Raw genomic sequence first — 20,496 nt, 5'->3', positions numbered from 1 at the left:
CTTCCTTCCTCCCTCCCTCCCTCCCTCCCTCCCTTCCTTCCTCTCCCCTTCTTTCTATTTTTTAAAACAATCTTTTTTTTTAAATTTTACAATAGTAATCCTTCCCCTCCCCTCCCCTCCTCTCCTTCTGCTCCTTCCACCTTCCCCCTACCAAACCCCCCATCCACTCCTCAGAGGGGGTGAGGTCTCCCAAAATGGGGCCTCAAAAAGTCACATCACATAGAGGCAGGACCAAGGCCCTCCCCCCTGTGACTAGACTGAGCAAGGTCTCCTTCTATAGGGAATGGGCTCTAGAAAGCCAGTTCATGCACTAGGGATGTATACTGTTCCACTGCCAGTGTCTCACCAACTGTCCAAGCCACACAGCTGTCACCCACATTCAGAGGGCCTAGTTTAGTCCTATGCAGGTTCCCCAGCTGTCAGTCCAGAGCCAGTGAGCTCCTGCTAGCTTGGGTCAGCTGTTTCTGTGGTTTCCCCACCAAGGTCTTGGCTCCTTTGCTCATATTATTGCTCTTCTGTCTTCGACTGGCCTCCAGGAGCTTGGTCCAGTTCTTAGCTATGGATCTCTGCATCTGCTTCCATCAGTTACTGGATGGAGGCTCTATGATGACAGTTAAGGTAGTCTTCAATCTGACTGCAGGGGAAGGCCAGTTCAGGCACCCTCTCCACTATTGCTTAGTTTCTTAGCTGGGGTCATCCTTGTGGATTCCTGGGAATTTCCCCAGTGCCAGGTTTCTCACTAACCCCATAATGCATCCCTCTATCAAGATATCTCTTTCCTTGTCCTCCCTCTCTGCCCTTCCCCCAACTCCACCCTCCAGATCCCTCATGTTCTCTTCTTCCTCCTCTTTCCTCTCTCCCTTCCCCCTCCCCTTTCATCCTCCCCCCTGCATCTAATAGAAGCATAAGGGACATTGCCAAACTCTTTTTACAAGACTACAGTTATCCTGATACCCAAACCATGCAAACATGTAACTAAGAAAGAAAAGTATAGATCAGTCTCCCTCATGAACATTTGTAGAAGGAGCTGATGGCTGTGTTCCTGCCACCCAGCTCCCAGCGGCCTGGCTAGCTTATGCCCCAAAATAACAACACACAAACTGTATTCATATAAACACTGCTTGGCCCATTTCTATTAATGTGTGTAGCACCACGAGGTGGTGACTTACCAGGAAGATTCTAGCCTACGTCCATCTTGGGTCGGAGCTTCATTGCCTCTGCCCTGGAGAGGAGCTGCATGGCGTTTGCCTAACTTCCCTTCTTCCCAGCATTCTGTTCTGTTTACTCCACCCACCTATGTTCTATCCTATCAGGCCAAGCAGTTTCTTTATTAATTAACCAATGAAATCGACAGATTGATATATGACACTCCCACATCAAACATTGATGTAAAAATACTCAATAAGATGTTGGCAAACTGAATCCAAGAACTGATTGAACAATCATCCACAGATCCCAGAGATGTAGGGATGGTTCAACATAGGGAAGTATGTCAATATAATCCATATAAACAAAAATATGATCATATAAAAATATGATCATCTCATTAGATGCTAAAATAAATTAGACAAGGCTGTGTGCATCTACAACCCAACCCCAGTGCTTTGGAGGGAAAAGTCAGGAGGAGCCTGGGTCTTGCTGACTGTCAGCTTCTTCTTGGGTCCAGTGAAGAGGGCACCATGTGTCCTACATGTGCACGTGGGTGTGCCCATTGGAGATGCACCACACACACACACACACACACACACACACACCCCACTCAGGAATAATTTATGTGATTAATACGTTATATTGATGAAATATATAAAGAGATTAATTGTCAAAGTGGAATTATTTAGATTTAAGGCTTGATAGTAACTTGATAAGTATCAGGAAGTCTAGCATTGAATAATTACATAAATGTACACTTTTGAAAAAATCTGATTTGACCTTTACGCAAGAAAATACTAGTAACTAGTTTTTAATCTTCTTTCTTTTCCCTTTTTCTTTCTTTCTTTTTCTTTTTTTTTCTCATTTGGTTTTTTGTTCATTTGTTTTTTGTTTTGCTTTGTTTTTTTTTGAGACAGGGTTTCTCTGTAGCTCTGGAACCTGTCCTGGAACTAGCTCTTGTAGATCAGGCTGGCCTCGAACTCACAGAGATCCACCTGCCTCTGCCTCCTGAGTGCAGGGATTAAAATTTTTGTTCAACTAATATTTGAATACTAATTATGTTGTTAGACTGTGGAGGAGACAAGGGATGTTAGAATAAGATTATAAGGCAGGCTGTAGAGATGGCTTAGCCATTAAGTGCACTAAGTGCTCTTCCAGAGGACCAGGCTTAAAATCCGGCACCCACAAGGTGGCTCGGCTCTCCACTGTCTGTAACTCCTTTTCCAAGAAGGTCTAGCACCCTCTTCTGGACTCTTTGGGCACTGCACACATTGGGTGCACAGATAACACATTCAGGCAAAACATTCATACACATAAAATTAAGATAAATTGCTGGGCGGTGATGGCGCATGCCTTTAATCCCAGCTCTGTGAGTTCAGGGCCAGCCTGGTCTACAAGAGCTAGTTCCAGGACGGGCTCCAAAGCCACAGAAAAACCCTGTCTCGAAAAACCAAAAAAAAAAAAAAAAAATTAAGACATATAAATGGAGAAAACAAAGGCTGTTTATGCATTGCACTTAATGTTCAAAGTTTAGTCACAGGTGGCATGACAGATGGGATTGTGTCCTTTGCTGTGTATTCTTACATATGCTAATGTAACAGTTCCTTACAGTCATTTCTCATTATTCCTTTTTATTTTGTATGTGCATTGATGTTTGGTCTGCATGTATGCCTGTGTGAAGGTGTTGGGTCCCCTGGAACTGGAGTTAGAGACAGTTGTGAGCTGTTATGCAGGCTCTGGGAATTGAACCTGGGTCCTCTGGAAGAACAATCAGTGCTCTTAACCTCTAAGCCACCTCTCCAGCCCGTCATTCCTATAAAAGGCGGCCCCTTATCAACACTGTGACTTAGGAATCCACTCAAGAATATTTGCAAACAAACGTTTTTTCTTTCTTCACAGAGGTTACGCACAGAAAATAGGCTTTTAAAACAACGCATTGAAACATTAGAAAAAGTAAGTAAAATGATTACTGCAAGTTTCTGTTCCATGCTTACCGTTTAAATAGAGCAAACTAAACAATTTGGTATGTATGTTCCCCAAGTGTGGTGCCCACCTCAGCTTCCCCTGCTTCCTGTTCTTGCTACGCACTCACAATGAGCACCCCACGTAATCATAGAATTACATATTGATACCATTTGCTTTTTTCCTCATAGGGCCTCTAAAAAGTATGACTCAGGTGAGAATACATCCTGACAGATGTTTTAAAGATAAATTTTAAGTGTTCCCTAGATTTTGAGCCACACATTGGACGTGGCAGGGGCTCTTTTAAGGCCTTCCACACCAAAGCTTTATATTTAGTCAAAGTGATGATAAAGTCTGCTTTTATGTTCATTTTCAACACTAAGTAGTTTTATAACTCCGTGGTTGTTAGAATTGTCTTATAGCTACTCATTAGCTTTTCCTTTCTGTTTCATGTAAAATAACTAGCAAGCAAGAAAATTTTCTATTTTTCTTATTATGCTTTTGATAGAATGTATTTTGTAGTTGTGTTTTTAAGAATGAATTGACTAATATAGTGTAAGAGTCTTCTTGGGCTAGGCATGTAGCATGTACCAAGTCCTGAGTTCAATCCCAGCACCATATAAACTGGCCATGGTGATGCATGTTCATAATCCCAGCCATTGGGAAGTGGAGGAGGGAGGGTCAGAAGTTCAGAGTCATTTGTGTAGTTTCAGGCCAGCCTATGCTACATGAAACTGTCTCAAAAAAAAAAAAAAAGCAGCCCAACAATTTTTCTGAATTGAAAACAGTTGAATTCAGAAGGTGTTTTTTTTTTTTTTTTTGGTTTTTTGAGACAGGGTTTCGAGCCTGTCCTGGAACTAGCTCTGTAGACCAGGCTGGTCTCGAACTCACAGAGATCCGCCTGTCTCTGCCTCCCGAGTGCTGGGATTAAAGGCGTGCGCCACCATCGCCCGGCTCAGAAGGTGTTTTTTAAAACTAAAGGTTGAGAGTAAGTTGGTGTGTATCTGCTCCTCAAGGACCAATTATATTTAAAACCTTCTTTAAAAGTTTATAGATTGATATCCAAGAAAGAATGATGGTGGTGATGTTCCATGGTTTTATATTAATATATATTATATATACTTATTTATATATAACATATAAATATGAATATATATATTTATATACATTAGTCGTGCACAGGACAGGGTATTCATTACCGCGCCATTGATGCTGCACTGACCGCCATGCTTATCTCAAGTCAAATAGCTCCTCTTGTGCGATTGGATTGAAGTGGCTGGGAGAGCGGTTTGACTTTCCGGTGACTCCACACACCTGTCGAACGTCTCAAGTCCTTGTACTTTCCTGCTTTCACCAGATAGCCAGCTTGCAGTAAAATATGCGACTTAAATTATTTTCATTATTAGAGTTAGATACTTTCACAGAGAAAGCATTATTTCATCGACTCTTCAGAATAGTAATGAAAACCTAGGAAGGTGTGGTTTTGTGTCTAGAAGGGTAAGTGCCCGTTCTCACGGCATAGGACCTTAGTTTTGACAGCAGTTAGAATTCTTAGAAACTTAGATCTCGTTGAATTCTTGAACCTAAAGTGTACTTCCTGGATTATTGTTAAGAGTTTAAGTTGAACTTAAGAATTCCTGTTACCTTTGTTGCCTCGTTTCTCGGATGCTGCTGTTGCACCAGTGGCTGCTGTGTTTGTGAGCGGTGTATTGCTGAGCTGAATCCCTTCCTCCCCTCTGGAAGTGGTTTGATGATGTGACTAGGCCTAGAAATAAATATTTAAAGGTACATTTTCAAGAAAAAAAAAATACTTTTTTGTCCTAAGTAATGAAAGATTTATCTCTTTTAGAGACACGATAAGCTGTCCCTATTTTGATTTGTTTTTTAAGATTTAAAAATAAAAATACATTTAAAAAAATAATTTAAGTATCCATTTTAATTAGCAATGAAAAGTAAATGGAATTTGGGTGTGGGTGTTTCTTATTCCTAATTTTATTACTTTGATTTCCTGTCTTTTTATATTTCTATCTAAATTTTTCCTTTTGTAGGAAAGTGCTTCCTTGGCAGATAGATTGATACAGGTATAGTTTTTTTATTTTATCTTTTTTATTTTTAGTATTTTCACTAACCTCTAAAGAAAATCCTAAACTTAGAAATTCATACTTAATGCATGCAATTTTACATGCATTTTCCCAAAAAATAATTCTTTGGGCTGGCATATGAATGTATACGTAATGTTTTGATAAATGTACTATTTTTAATTGAATGCCTACCTCTCTGCACGTTTTAAAGCTAACCTTATTTTTAAAGTATTTATTTCAAATGATAAGCAGTGGATTCTGTGACATTAACCACTGTTCATTGAACATTTTAGCCCTGCATGTACAACTCCATAATATTGCATGAATTGCATTTTTTTTATCAACTAAGAGAATTGTTCTTAAGACTGTCAATTGAAAATTTCATTTTGTTTGCTCAAATTTGCTGGAGCAAAATAATAAGCTTCTAGCTAATAATTACCTTGGCTATTCTATTCTCTAAGGTGTCTTTTTTTTTTAACATGTCAAAAAATAACTAAACCTCACAAAGGCAGTCTTTCGTAAGTCTATTCTAAATTGCTTTATACACACACAAAAAATTATGTCCTAAGGGACAAGTGACAAGAGCCCAGGAGGCTGAGGAAAACTACCTCATAAAACGGGAGTTGGCCAGCATCAGACAGCAGAGCGATGAGGCCAGCGCTAAGCTGGAGCAGGCTGAAAGCACCATCCGGGAGCTCCGGCACCGGCATCACTGGGTAAGGACCTGGTAGCCTTTCTCACCTCCCCAGCTCGGCTCTGCGGGAAGCAGTAAGACTCCCCAGTGGCCACCAAGATTCCTGGTTTTTCTTTTTTGTCTGTGGTTTTGTTACATAATATTTTTATGCTATATTCTAAGTCATAGGAAATAAGCAGTGTGCAGCTGCTTTTTAGATTTGTAGGATCTCTTTTATAGGAGGGAATCCTGACGTCAGCTGGTGTTTGAATCTTGCACAGTGATTATTACTCAACATTTAGAATATGCACACTTAAAGCTTTCATAATGTTGACAGCCTATATTTTGTGAAATAGTCTAGCTTAGACTTCCTATATCAGAACACTGAATCATGAGTTAAAGTGCATGCTTACATTTACTTGGAGAGGAGAGAAGTTGTCAAAGACGGGGAGTAATTCTTAAAAAATAAAAGTTACTGCTGGGAGGTAGTGGTGCACGGATGGGCATCACTTTTACTCAGCAAAGTTTAGAAACACCGCCATCTGTATTCAAAAGTGTAAACATGTATTTTTTTCAGTGAAGGCAGTTAAGAAAAGTGGATGTGTTAAAATAATATTGAAATGGCCACAGCTGCAATAGTTTGTTCTACCTTTAATCACAAGGCATGGAACAGGAACACAGTTCTTCACAGTGAGATGGAAATGGCTTGTCAGTGCAGTGCCGTCTGTTTGGAAGGAAAGTAAGTTACCATGCTTGCACCAGCTGCAGCTTTGATACCGTGAACGCTGAAACCATGTCAACAGAAGGAACGCAGGTTTATAGAGGAGAGTGGCCTTCGCAGACTCCACACTCACTTTCCCATTACCTGCATGTGGAGCTAACATTACCAGCGAGAAGGCAGATTCTTACAAGGAGGGTGGTCTCTGACATTGCAGAGATAAAGCGATGGGCACACAGAATAGGTGAAGTCTATAGCATAGCCTTGAATGAACCCAAGGCCAAGTTGTGCATCCGAGACACTAAGATGATTGTAGAAGTTGCATTTCTAGAAAATGAGAGCTACAGTGTACACACATTTCTTACAGAGAGCAGTGACTGAATGTTAGGCTTGTTAATGTGGCCTTGTTTGTATGCTTCATTGAGAATTCTAAAAAATCTTAATGTGTCAAGAGAGAAAATGTTATTTCTGTAGCTATAGCTGAAGTTTTATAAGTTATTTGGTAAATTATTAATGTACCTTTTTCTAGTCGAGACAGAAACGAAGGTGAAATAGTAAATATAAATGGTTCAATATATCGAGGGACCACTCATGTTCTTGTGCAAAGGCTTTGTTGTGTAAGCCTGTCCACGGTGCTTCATGTCATGTCCATATGCATAGTATGTGCAAGAACTTTATATGTGGGTTATTAAAATGGAGCCAGTGTTTTAGATGATAAACAAGATTAATGTTAAATATTACAAACAATTTCTGTTTGGAACAAGAAGGTGAAAGTTTATTTCACAAAATCAATAGCCCTGCACTCAGAATTAAGATTAAGATATTTTTCTTATCAATGTACAAAAGTACAGGAAATTTGAAGTGAGAGAATCATAATCCTATCCATAGCAGATTGTAAAGAGGAGACGCGCTAGAGTGAGGACAGTGAGCATATTCATAGCATACAGGGGACACTTGGTTAGAGTCTCCTTAGATACACCTTTACGGGTGTCTGGACGCTCACAGTTAGTGTTTAGAGCCCATAGTCCAGCAGGAGATAATGAATTTCTGATACAACTCCTACCGCCCCGTCAGCATTTCATATGTGAGGGGCTTTAGGCTCAGATGTGGAACTAGGGCTAGTCCTGCTTTGATAACTGATCTTTGATGTTCAGTGAACTTCTGTTTGATTTCAGAAACGATTTAAGCAGAGCCGGACCATTTTAGGTCTCATTTTTTTCCCCACATACTTTGTGAAATTTAAATGTGTAGTTTGATGTTTTAAATGTCGAGGGTTGTGTAACCCCCACATTACAGTGGTAATTTCCATCATGTCCTACAGTTCCTTCTCCTTGCTCATCCCATCAACCTGTGTCTGAATACTTTGAATTTTTCTGCAATTTTCTCTAAGTGGAATTGTTGCCTTTTCTATAAGTGGAACTAGTTTCTTTAAGTTAGCATATCAGTTTACTTTTATTTATGTATTTTGTGATTTTTTTTTAGTTGTGATAAAACATACAAAATACAAATTTACCATTTAAGTAAGTGTGGTTCAGTGGCATTGAGTCTGTTTCCGTTGTTATTAACATTACCACTGTTTTTATAAAAATTTCTCATGGTTTTAAATTCTGGACGCATTCAGTAAGAAACAAATAAGCTTACTGTAGTGAAAAGGCTTTAAAAAATGACACATTTAGTCAGTGTGGTTACAGTGCATATGTACTGACAGGGCTTGAGAGCTGGCTCAGTGGTTAAAATACTGTTGCACTTACAGAGGATCCATTGGCTTCCCAGTGCCCACACAGGGGCTCACAACCACCTGTGGTTCCAGTTCAGCTCCGTCTAGTTTCTGTGGGCATCTGGCATGCACGTGGTGTGCGTACCTCCATGCAGACAAACACTCAGAAATTAGAACACAGAACGAGGCTGCTTACAGGAGCACGCAGAGTTCCTGGAGCAGCAGGGTGGGATCAGAAGGAAGCAAGTGGAGCTCCCTCAAGGCTGGGCTTGGATGTGTCTTGGTGAGGGTGTGCTCCCTTCAGACTAGGTGGAGGGCTAGGGCTAGAGGAGTGGGCGGCAGCAGGTCGCAGTCCGTCTGTGGGACTATAGTTCCTGAGCATTTGACAGTGGGACAGTAAGAACCTGCAGTACCTGGATTTTCACTGATTGATGAGGAGAGAGCATCTTTGGCATATGGTGGTTATAGGGGTTATTATTCACAGCCAAACTTTTATGTAATTTCAGGATATGATATTTGAGTAGGCCAATTCTATTTGTTGTGCAAGAGGAGGAATTTTATGTTCCCATACTTAGGAATATGGTGGATGTGTAGGCAGAAACTGCTTGTTTGTCCCTGGCCACCCAGACCCGAAATAATCACACAGAAACTATATTAATTTCAATACTGTTTGGCCAATAGCTTAAGCATATGTCTAGCTAGCTTTTATAAAGTAAATTAACTCATTTCTATTATTTTATATTTTACTGTAAGGTTGTGGCCTACTGGTAAAGTCTCGACTAGGTCTTCTGCGGTGGCTGCATGGCTCTCCCTGACTCCTCCTACTCTCTCCATGCTCTGTTTGGATTTCCTGCTTGGCTTTACTCTGCTAAGCCATTGGCCGAAAGCAGATCCTTTATTAACCAACAGGAGTAAAGCATATTCATAGCATACAGGGGGGAATCCTACATCAGTGGATGTACTATCCAAATTTCAGGCTCCTGTGACAGCAGGTGGAGGTAGTCAGCTCTCAGGGAGGAATTGATTTGGGTCATGGTTTGTTCATTGGACCTGTTTCCTGGACCAGTGGCAGTTTTCATATCCTAATGAGATGGTGTAGGAAGCTTGCTCTGCATGGCAGCCAGGAAGCAGAGAGACTCAGTGTCTCTTTCAAGGGCACACTCCTATGTCGTCGTCCCCCCCTCACTATATCCTTCTTGTTGGTTGTTTTTTACTCTTTGTTCTTTTGGGGGCCCACCACCCAGCTCCCAAATAAATCCACATGGAATTTTATTCTTTCTTATGACTGCCTGGCCTTAGCTTGGCTTGTTTCTTGCCAGCTTTTCTTAAATTCCTTGTCTACCTTTTGCCTCTGGGCTTTTACCTTTCTCTATTTCTGTATTTCTTTTCTTTCCTTCTTATTTGGTGTCTGGGTATGTGACTGGGTGACTGACCCCTTCTTTTCTCTCTTCTCAATCTCTTCCCTATTTCTCCTCCTATTTATTCTCTCTGCCTGCCAGCCCCGCCTACCCTTTCCCTGCCTTGCTATTGGCTGTTTAGCGCTTTATTAGACCAGTTAGGTGCTTTAGACAGCTCAAGTAACACAGCTTTGCAGCGTAAAACAAATGCAACATAAAAGAATGCAGACATTTTTGTGTCATTAAAACAAATGTTCCACAGCATAAACAAATGTAACAGACTTCAAGTAACAATTCCACAACACACCCATTTCCTAAAGGTTTCATGAATATTTCCTTTTCTCTGAGGGACATTCAGGATCTGAAGTACAGCAGTTGGGCTCTTTGGTGAACATGGTGGGTTCAGTTGCAGAGATCTGGAAGGAACGTTTGTGTAACTTGACAGCTGAGAGTGACTCTTGCCTCTGAAGTTTCAGGAGTTAAGAATGGAGCCAGTTAGCCCACAGTTTTAGGCACAATGTGCTAATTGAAATGGTGGTGAGGTGGTTTGAATGGGAATGACCCCAACACTTAATCCCTGTTTAGGAAGTATTTGGGAGGTTGGCCTTGTTGGAGGAGGAGAGTCTAGGGGTGTGGGCTTTGAGAATTTAAGCCTCAGTCTGGCCCAGTCTCTGTCTCTGTTACTGCTCCAGAGCCATGTCTGCCTACCTGCCCTGTGCTTACCTCTCAAACTGTGAGCAGCCCCCAGCTAAATGCTTTCTTCTTTAAGTCACCTTGGTCATGGTGTCTCTTTACAGCAATAGAACAGTAACTAAGATGGGAAAAATTAAGGATGGAAAGTTTAGAGCATCTGTGTCAAAGATTTCAGAATCAGTAGTATCAGGATTGTCCACAGTAGCTGATGTCAGCTCTGTAGGGTGTAACTCTCACTTCAGGCTGTGTATGTAGGGATAATAGCATTCAGTGTTCCCACCAACAGAGGTTTGACAATGAACAGACTCACAGTTGTAGTTCAAGAGTTTGTTCTTAGTTGTGTGCACTGTGTGTGAGGTGTGTAGGTCTGAACATATGTGTGCAGTACAGATGTGACTCCATCTTTGCAACTGTTAAGCAGTCTATTGGGAATACTTTATACCAGATAACTACAGCTAACTACAGCCTGTCTCTTGGTATCTGTAGGGTGATTGATTCGAGGAAGAACAATTAATCCGTGGCTGCTCCAGGTTCTCACATGGCATTACATTAGCATACACCCTCCACACATCCTTCTGTATACTTTAAATAGTTTCTAGGTAACTTGTGCCCAATTCAGCATAGTTAATGTAAATAAATAGTTGTTTTATAGTGCTTAGAAAATAATACCAAGAAAAAAGAAGATATGTTTAATATAGTTACAGATTTGTAAAACTTTCCTTGCTTGGGATGTATGGGGGCTCCATCTGTCTTTTCTCAGTGATTGGACATCCGTGGATTTGTGTAGAGTTGGTTATTTCATTAATTTTCCAGAGTGGTGGTTTCCATTTCTTCTCACTTGTGCTACACTTAGCAGTGTTCTTCTGAGAAATAATATTTCTGTCTCTCTTCCTTTACCTCTTTCTTCCCTCCCAGCCCCTCATTGGAGCCTGTTTTGTATCACTCTGGACTCATAGATTTTGTTTATTCAATATTTCATATGTTCTTTAATGGTTTAATGCAATTGGTACAAGGATTATGTCATACTCATTTAAATTTAAAAAGTGTAAGGCTTGTCTTTTACTTATCATTGGAAGTTGCAGATTTTCCTAAATAATTTATTTGAGAAAGTATGTTCAGTAGCACATTCGAGTTTCTCATCCCTGTTATAAAATTGATACCCTCTTGTGGTCTGTGAGGGCATGCACACACGTGTCATATATTCTTAAAGACACACAAATATACACATACAAACATGTAAACTTAAAAATAATAATGTTTTAAATAAAGTAATTTTGGCTTTGATCTAAAGGTTAAATGTATTATATTTATATATAGTGTTTGCCTTTCATTTTAAATAAGAAATAGAGGTCACTGTAGTGAAAATATTTGTTTTCTTCACATTTTTTAATCATTAGCAGTAATTAAAAATAACAAGATAAATTTCCATTTTAAAGAATTTATGTAATTTTTGTAGGTATTAGAAAGAAATCATTTAAATGATAGGTATTTTTTGATAGTACTGGGATTTGAATGTAAATCTCACGCATGCTGGACATGTGGTCTAACAGATAGGTACGTCCCAGCCTGTGTTTTACTCTTTGTCTTGATACCTGAGTTGCACGTAGTGACCAGATTCATTCTATAGCCCAGAGTAGCTTTGAATTTTTAATTCTCTTCTCTTACGCTTCCCAGCTGCTTCAGTTACAGGCAGGAGCCACTTTGCCGGATGGATTTAAAAGCAAAAGCAAAAAGGAAAAACACAGCCATTTCGGGCACAATGGGAGGGATGGTCTGGGAGCAGTTTGGGGCCATGTACCGGAGGAGATCAGAAAGTGCATTTTTGTTACAGAGATCTGTTCTGGAGCACCCTGCCTTTCGTAGCTTCATTTCTTCCTGGTGCTTGCGTGTGGCAGTCACATGTACTGTCTGTCTCACTCTGGAGCACCCTGCCTTTCGTAGCTTCATTTCTTCCTGGTGCTTGCGTGTGGCAGTCACATGTACTGTCTGTCTCACTATTTTATTTTTTATTTACGCGTATTAGTACATATTTTGTCTTGGGAATAAGTAAAAACATATTATTTTAAAAAGTAGCTCTAAATCCCTAGGTGGACATTTGAATACAACTAAACATCACAATGAAGGTGTGTGGTGACACCCTCCGCCTTGCTCATTCACTGATGTTTTATATGGAATGGGCTTTAAGAAACCACAATGACCTCACTGGTGTGACAGGGAGATGTCCTGCCTCTGGTTTGTTTCTTTATGCAGCAATTGCTTTTTTTCTCTTCTTACACTAATCCATGCAAATATTTTAAAGAAATTGACATTTCTAAAGCAAATAAAAATTTTCTTTCTTAGGGTTTAAGGTATTTCACTTTAATCTTTACTTTCAATGCATGGAAATAGGATTTTTAGGCTTTAGATGCTTCTGTAGTCTTTAATGTGAGCTAACTAAGCAGTCTTAAGATACTGTATTATCCATACTGAAAAGAGTAAAAGGAAAGTTAATGTTTTTTGTTTACTTCAATTTTAAATAATCACCTCAATTTTAAATAATATTTCAACATGCCATCACCATAAAATCATTTGAATTATTTTGATTTATTTTATGTGCTTATTCAATTTTATACTTTTGGTCGTGGTGCTGGGGGTTGAACGCAAGGGACTTGCACTGAAAACCAGTTTGTCTTTGTTTATCACCATACTCAGCAAGGATCTCAACTACTAAGTGACCATGTGAGGCTGTCGGGTACCCTGTTGTCTGCAGAGCCAGAACAAGCTCTTGAGAGTGGACAGAAAGAAGACAAATACTTCGTATGAGCAGGGTTGAGGAGTGTAATAACTTATTACCAGAGCTGATTTACGTGGTCATCCTCAAAGATACCAGAACTCGGCTTTTCTTTTCTTTTTAAACTCATTTGTAGGGAAAAGGGAAATAATTTGGAATACTGGGTAGATCAGATTTACTTTTTAGTTGCCCATAATACCCACATTATATAATTTTATTGTTTTTCTGAATGTGTATATTTCCATGCTTGTGTTTCCCTAAAGTTTCAGTCTATGTCTATAACCTTTAGCATAAATGCAGCTCCTCCTACAACGAAGATTTCGTGCTGCAGCTGGAGAAGGAGTTGGTCCAAGCCAGGCTGAGTGAGGCTGAGTCTCAATGCGCCCTGAAGGAGATGCAGGACAAAGTGCTGGACATAGAGAAGGTGGGAAACTTTGTAAATACCTCCTCTTCCTGCTCTGATCGGAGCCAGATACTTGTGCAGTACTTGCTGAACTGAGTTAGACCTCATGTTTTTCACACTCAAGGAGCTATGCACTAGATTTGCTGGTTGGTAGATGGTAGAGCGCTTGCCTAGAATATGTGAGGTCCTGGCGTCAGGCCCAGCTCCAGATGGCAATTCCTGTGATCCCAGCACTCAGGATGAAGAGGTGGCAGTACAAGGTCAGCCTTGGTTAGATGGTGAGTTGGAGGTCGGTCTCGTGTGTGTGAGACCCTGCCTACAGGGAGAGTGGAAAGGCTGAATAAAACTAACTCTAAGGCTGCCAGTTCAGAAAACCCTTTCCTGTATCAGCGAGCACAGGACTGTGTTCTGCTTCCTCTTCATCAGATCATTGTTACAGGTCTGTGCTACAGCTTAAAAATGGGGTGTGAGTACCACAGTTCTTTATTCCTCAGGGTTGTTTAGCTATTCTGGGATTTTGTGTTTCCATATAAAATTGAAGGTTTATTTTTCAATTACTTTGAAGAATTGTGTTGGAATTTTTATGGGCTTGCATTGCATCTGTAGATTGCTTTTGCTAGAATGGCCATTTTTACTATGTTAATCCTATCAACCCATGAGCATGGGAGATCTTTTCATCTTCTTCAATTAAAAGTGCCAGTTCTTCCTGGTAACTTTCATACAAATCCATACATATTTTCATGTTTAAGAATGCCAATAGAGATGAACTCTGTCCCCAGAACCCAGATGGTGGGAGGAGAAAACTGACTCCTGCAGGTTAGCTTACAACCTCCTCAGATGTATGCGTGGGCACACACAGCCATACAAAACTAAGTTATAAAAAAATGTGACTTTAAAAAATCTGAATTTCTCTGACTTTAGAAGAACAACTCGTTTCCTGATGAGAATAACATCGCGAGGCTTCAGGAGGAGCTCATCGCTGTGAAGCTGAGAGAGGCAGAAGCCATTATGGGTTTGAAGGAACTTCGACAGCAAGTCAGAGATCTAGAAGAACACTGGCAAGTATGTCAGGCTGGCTGTGCTTTTCCAAACAGAACAAAAACCAAGGACTGAGTTGTGTTACTTTGAAATACCTGGTGACCAACAGTAGGTGACGAAAAGAGATCTTGCTCAGTGTCACAGTTGAGACATTTACGACTTGAGAGCATATCTAAGATGTACTTTATACATAAACTGTAAACAAGATCATAGTGAACTTTTGCATTGTTCGAGTTTCCTAGAGAACTATACATAGTACAAAACTTACACAGTATAAAACTTTTCTTTTTCATTAAGAATAATATTTTTATTCTTTGAGAAGGTCATACATGTATGCAGTGTATTCTGACCATATTCATCTTGGTGCCTCCTCCAGATCCTCCAAGACATAACATTTGCCTTCCCTCCCAGCTTCAGATCCTCATCTGTTGTTTCCTTCCACGTACTCATGGGTGTGGGATCATCCATTTGAGCACGATTACTCTACCAGGGCTGCATTGTTAAAGAAAAGTGATTCTCCCTTATCCAGGAACAGCTGTCAGTAGCTCATAGCTGTGGTGGAAGCTCCGGAGCCTGCCCCTTCAGGCTGGAATGTGGACTGGCTTGATTTTATACAGGATTTGTGCAGGCAACCTCAGCTGGGGGTTCATGAGTCCAGTGGTCCTGTCATGTCCAGAGGACACTGTTCAGTCCTGAGCTTCCCCACCCCCCAGCTCCATGAGCCTCGGTGAGAGGGGCTTGACACAGGTGTCTCTTTTATGACTGCGCACTCCGTCACTTTGATCAGTTGTCAGTGTTTGTGTCAGTTGTTACCCACTGCACAAAGACAACCTGTGGTGTAGAGGTGGAGCTCAGAGGTCAGTTTGGTATTCTGTTCAGTTAGCAAACACAGTTTGCTTTGCTATCAGGTACATTGTTGGGAAGATGGAAACAGCTGAAGGAGGACACCAGTGTGTATTTGTAAATTTCTAACTTCTTTGAAAATGCCTATCACAAAAATAAATGACACTTTAGGTATCTTCTCACAAATGTATCTTCTTGTAAGGGAAATTTGATAACAGACTGTAACAACGTGAAAGACAGAAGAGAATGAATTTTCGAAAACAATATAGTTTCAGAATGGCGATCTTGGTTTAAACTGAGGGTGGGAAGAGATGTAGTGAAGACTGAGGTCAGTCAGTGGAGGAGACACCTCCTGCAAGGCCCAGAGCCAAGGCTGCGAATCTGAATTGGGTCTTCTGCTCTCGCAAAGGTGGGAGAGAACTGACTCATGCCGGCTGTCCTTGAGTGCCGTGGAACCAGTGAATGAATATAATGTAATTTTAAAAGAACAAAAGAAGTTATTCCTTGATATTGTCATGGCTTTTAAAAATGTATTGACAAGTATCCAGCTGTAACAAACTGTAGTTAAGTTGGGCATGGTGGTTTGTTTTTGGATCCCAACACTTAGGAAAACCCTAAGCCCAGAGTCTGCCAGGAGTACAAACCAAAAGCTTCTCTCAAACAAGTAAAATGATTTGGGGCAGTGCTTAAATATGTGCTCTGTAAAGTTAACTCTTGTTTTGATAAAGTGTAATGTTGTATGCTGTAGCGTCATTTAGCCCGAACTTCTGGAAGATGGAAAGACCCGCCCAAGAAGAACACTGTGAATGAGTTACAGGATGAGCTGATGAGCATCCGCCTCAGAGAAGCAGAAACCCAGGCAGAAATAAGAGAAATGAAGCAGAGGATGATGGAGATGGAGACGCAGGTATGACGGGCAGGCCCGGGTGAAAGCAGCGTGGGTCAGTCTGACAGCTGTTTGTTCAGAATTCTTATGTAACTAAAAATCACATTGAAGAGATACCATAAAGTTATGAAGAGTGAAGATCTAGGCTTTAAATGGGAAATTTAAATTTTATGCTGTTGTGTTTAGAGGGTGGCAAATGAGCAAAAAATTTAACATTGTCTCATCCTTAGAATTAAGGTAAAAGATGAAGTCCAGACAGCAGTTTTCTGGTTCTCGTGTAGAAAGCTAAAAGTCACTGCTGCCCCCTGTCCTTATTCTCGTGAGCTAGGGTCTGTCACTGACTCGGGAACACCGGCAACAGCATGTTTTACCATGAAGCAAGCTCCAGTAATTTCCCTGCCTGTGTCTACCCCAGGTGAGCCTGCCTTTTACACGAGAGCTGACGATCTGAACTCAGGTCTCCATGCTTGTGCATCAGGCACTCTTGCCGACAGCCTTTGCCCCAGCCCTGTTTTGTTTTAGCTTTGTTTTTTGAGACAGGGTGTGCAATATTGCTGGCAAACTGTAATGATATTTTGTGTTTTAACAAATAAAGCTTGCCCGAAGATAGAGTGCGGAGCCAAGCCACTAGAGGCCGGGCAGTGGTGACTCACACCTTTAATCCCAGGACTCTGGAGAAAAGGACAGATGCATCTCTGTTAGTTCAAGGCCACCCTGGGCTACGAGAAACTGATCCAGTCTGAAAGAGAAACAGAGCTCACACAAAGGCAATTCCAGCACTGGGGAGGTGGAGACCGGTGGGGAGAGGAATGTCAGGCAGGAGGAGGCAGGAGCGCAGGTGCAGTCTGAGGTGTAGTCTGAAATTGTCAGAGGATGCAGTCTGGGGAGGTGTCTGAGGTCAGGCTCGCCCTTTTGGTCTGAGGATTTGGTAGAGGTAAAAGGTCTCTCTAGTGGCTGGCTTCACTGCTTCTCTGACCTCTCTGCTTTCACCCCCTAATAGCTGACTCCAGGTTTAGAATTCATGCTACAGTTGGCTTGTTACTCACTCTGTAGCCTGGATTAGCTTCAAACTAGTGGCCAGTACTGGGATTATAGGCATAACACCCTTTTTCCCCATAAATTAAATCTCTGCTTGACCCTTCAACAAAATTTAAGCAAGCCGGACTGCATTTGGTTTTATTAGGGTTGCCTTACTGTACAAATTAAGAAGGGAAATTTATGTAGATCAAAGTTCCTCAACCAGAATATGTAATTTTTGAGCTAGAAATTTGATGTAGAATTCCCTTCTATATGCTGTGACTGTTTTATTATCAATGGTTAATAAAGAAGCTGCTTTGGCCTATGGCAGGGCAGAATATAGCTAGGTGGGAAAACTAAACTGAATGCTGAGAGAAAGAAGGCGGAGTTGGGCAGTTGCCACGTAGCCTCCCGGGAAGCAAGATGTGAAGTAACAAACCACGAGCCTTGTGGTAAAATATAAAACAATAAAAATGGGCTAATTTAAGATATTAGAGCTAGCTAGGAATGTGCCTGAGCCTTCGGCCAAACAGTGTTATAATTAATTCAGTTTTTTTGTGATTATTCGGGTCTGGGTGGCTGGGAAATGTCTCCCTTTACAGGAATTTTGTTTTTTGTAACTAGTCTGTGCATCATGGGGTGTTCAGCACCCTGCCCAGCCCTGCAGACGTCTTCTCTTTAGTAACTGAAGCTGTGTCCATACGTCTCCAGTAGAGAACCGCAGTGCCAACGGTAGTGTGCATTTTGCCTTTTCAAGTTACATGATGTGATCCTGGGAACTGAGTTTAAATTTAAGTCCAAACCCATCTCCTCAGATCTCTCTTTGTGTCACGTCTCCGTCTTAGATGTGCGGATTGTTTCGCTAATAACGCTTGTTTGCTCTGTAAAGGTGAACTTGGCTTTTATGAATGACATTTGTCAGAGTTGTATTTCATGTAAAGTTGTCCTGTGGATCCGTGCTGCAGACTGTAGAATCCCTGCTGATACTGAAATCTTCAGATACCATGCCCTTAAATAAAATGGTTTATTATTTGTGTGTAACCCGTGTCCATTCTCCAGTATTCTTCAAACCATCCCTAGGTACAACGCCTAATGTAGCACAGAAGAACAGAAGTAATGGCTACACTGTATTATTTACGCAATAATAACAAGAAAAGTGTGCACATGTGCAGTACAGATACAATTTAAAAATTTTTCAGTCATTAGCAGTTTGAATTTGTGGATACATAGGGAGGGGGAACAATGCATTCTGCTGATTTTCAGAGTTTTGTTCAGCCAGTAGGGGGCGTAGTTTACTCATGCCTCGTTCTGTGTTCTAGTGAACAGGTGTGGTCAGCCCGTGTCAGGCAGGCCTCTGGGACATGCAGTGTCTCAGGGTGGACGTGCCTTGTTTCAGAGCACTCAGTTACTTCCTCAAAAAGTTTCATTGAAATTAAAAAATAAGGAAGGGGCTAAAATTATGAAAAGTAAAAATCAGATTTTATAGTGGGAAGTTTTATTTTTATGATCAAAATTTATATACATATATATGTATATTTGTATGTGTACATATATATGGGGGTGAGTCAAATTCCAGACATGGTTTAGAGAACCTTTGAAACCTGAAGCAATGGACAGCTGAGCCGTCAGACGTGTGGGCTGTACATACGTTTTTATCACATGCCCCAGCAGATACACACCAGAAAAACGTTCTCTGTAGCACATGGAAGGGTCTTGTATAGGGAGTACCTAAGGTTACCAGTGTTTGTGCCTAGAAATGGGTACACATTTCCTCCTGCCAGGCTTTTCATGTGGCAGATTTGAGTTTATACAGTCAGACGTGCTGAGTTGAGGTTTTCTCTGTGGTTATATACACTGCGCCACCAGGCTTAAATCCCTGTGGCCATACCTCATTTTCAGAATGAGGATTGGTTTCCCAGAGGGCTGTTCTCAGAAACTTGGTGTCTTCAGTCTGCATCACCCCCTGGAATTGGGAGTGTCTCCAGCAGTGCCGCTCTGTTGCTGATGTGGGAGTTGGAGGGCTGTTTCCCATTTTCCAATAAAGCCTTAGTCTCCAGTTTGCTTTTGTATCAGAGGTGTTGGGCCTTCTAATGCTTCTGCCCACCAATGGCTGCAGTACTTGGTCCAGAATATTTCTGCCTCTTCTCCCAGATTGTGTTGTATAACCCCAGAGGCAGCAGTGTGTGCTGGTCCCATGCCAGGTAAAGCTTTCCTTCCTTGGAAGAGATGGTGAAGTTAGTGCTTCTCCCGGTTCTGTCCAGCCCATGCTGTGGGTGTACCCTAAGACTCTCCAACTTTGTGTGTGCCTGCTGGGGTTTATGACAAGAGTGCATAAAGGAACTTGTGACTTGGGCTCCGTTAGTCTGATGTTTATTCTAACTGAGTTTTCTCTGCAGTATGGCTGCTTCTGCCATGGTAAGAAGGGCTTAAATCCCTCCCTCCCCTCTTCCCCAGGAGGCTTCTGGTCAGAACCCAGAGTTCAGTCTCGGTCCCCGCCCCCTTATTTGGTCAGAAGGTTGGAAGCAGCATTCTAGCTTTTGATCCCACTCAAGAGTCCTCGTGATTTGTTGGTTTGTACCTTCTGTTTCTGTCCCAAATTCATCTTTTTCTTCTTTCCCGTTTTTAATTTTTCTTTCACTTTCTCTATATTAGTTTGACTTTTAGAATTATTTTTTTTAATTAATTTATTTTTTTATTTTTTATTGGTGTTTTTTCTGTATGTATGTCTGTGTGAGGGTGTTGGATCCTGGACTTATAGACAGTTTTGAGCTGCCATGTGGGTGCTGGGAATTAAACCCAGGTCCTCTGGAAGAGCAGCCAGAGCTCTACCTGCTGAGCCATCTCTGCAGCCCTGTGATTATTTTCTTTTAATTATTTATAATTATTAATGTTTATTTCCTGAAAAATTGGAAACACTTGCCTGACTAAACAAATTCTAAAGGCAGTGACTATATCTCTACTTTAAGCTCCAGGCCCTTCCTCGGAAGAACATCCGTGTTGTCCCATACCCCACCTTATTCTGTGGACGTGGCCTGTGCCTCCAGGTTGTCAGCCACTGCTGCCGCCACAGGGCTGGCGCTCGCTTGACTCCAGTCTGTAACTGCCGTGTCCTTCTTCCCGTCCTGCCCTCTTGTCTCTCTTCCCCTTTT

General features: G+C 41.3%; 1 protein-coding gene across 5 annotated transcripts in view; it reads left to right on the top strand.

Moving 5' to 3' along the window:
• Evi5 (ecotropic viral integration site 5) overlaps nt 1–20,496 on the top strand; it is a 139,187-nt gene that overhangs the window by 70,256 nt on the left and 48,435 nt on the right. For 4 of the 5 annotated variants that reach the window (XM_005359650.3, XM_013350923.2, XM_013350922.2 and 1 more), the window contains exons 11-16: nt 3,049–3,102; nt 5,160–5,192; nt 5,762–5,908; nt 13,450–13,584; nt 14,485–14,625; nt 16,193–16,351. In XM_005359650.3, coding sequence (XP_005359707.2) covers nt 3,049–3,102; nt 5,160–5,192; nt 5,762–5,908; nt 13,450–13,584; nt 14,485–14,625; nt 16,193–16,351 — 669 coding nt within the window. The remainder of the gene's footprint in view (nt 1–3,048; nt 3,103–5,159; nt 5,193–5,761; nt 5,909–13,449; nt 13,585–14,484; nt 14,626–16,192; nt 16,352–20,496) is intronic. The other variant, XM_013350924.2, reaches the window with a different exon arrangement.

This window comes from Microtus ochrogaster, linkage group LG1 (assembly GCF_000317375.1).
Source record: "Microtus ochrogaster isolate Prairie Vole_2 linkage group LG1, MicOch1.0, whole genome shotgun sequence".
NCBI lineage: Eukaryota > Metazoa > Chordata > Mammalia > Rodentia > Cricetidae > Microtus > Microtus ochrogaster.
The sequence above is the reverse complement of the archived record's forward strand: the minus strand, read 5'-3'. Positions and strand labels throughout refer to the sequence as shown.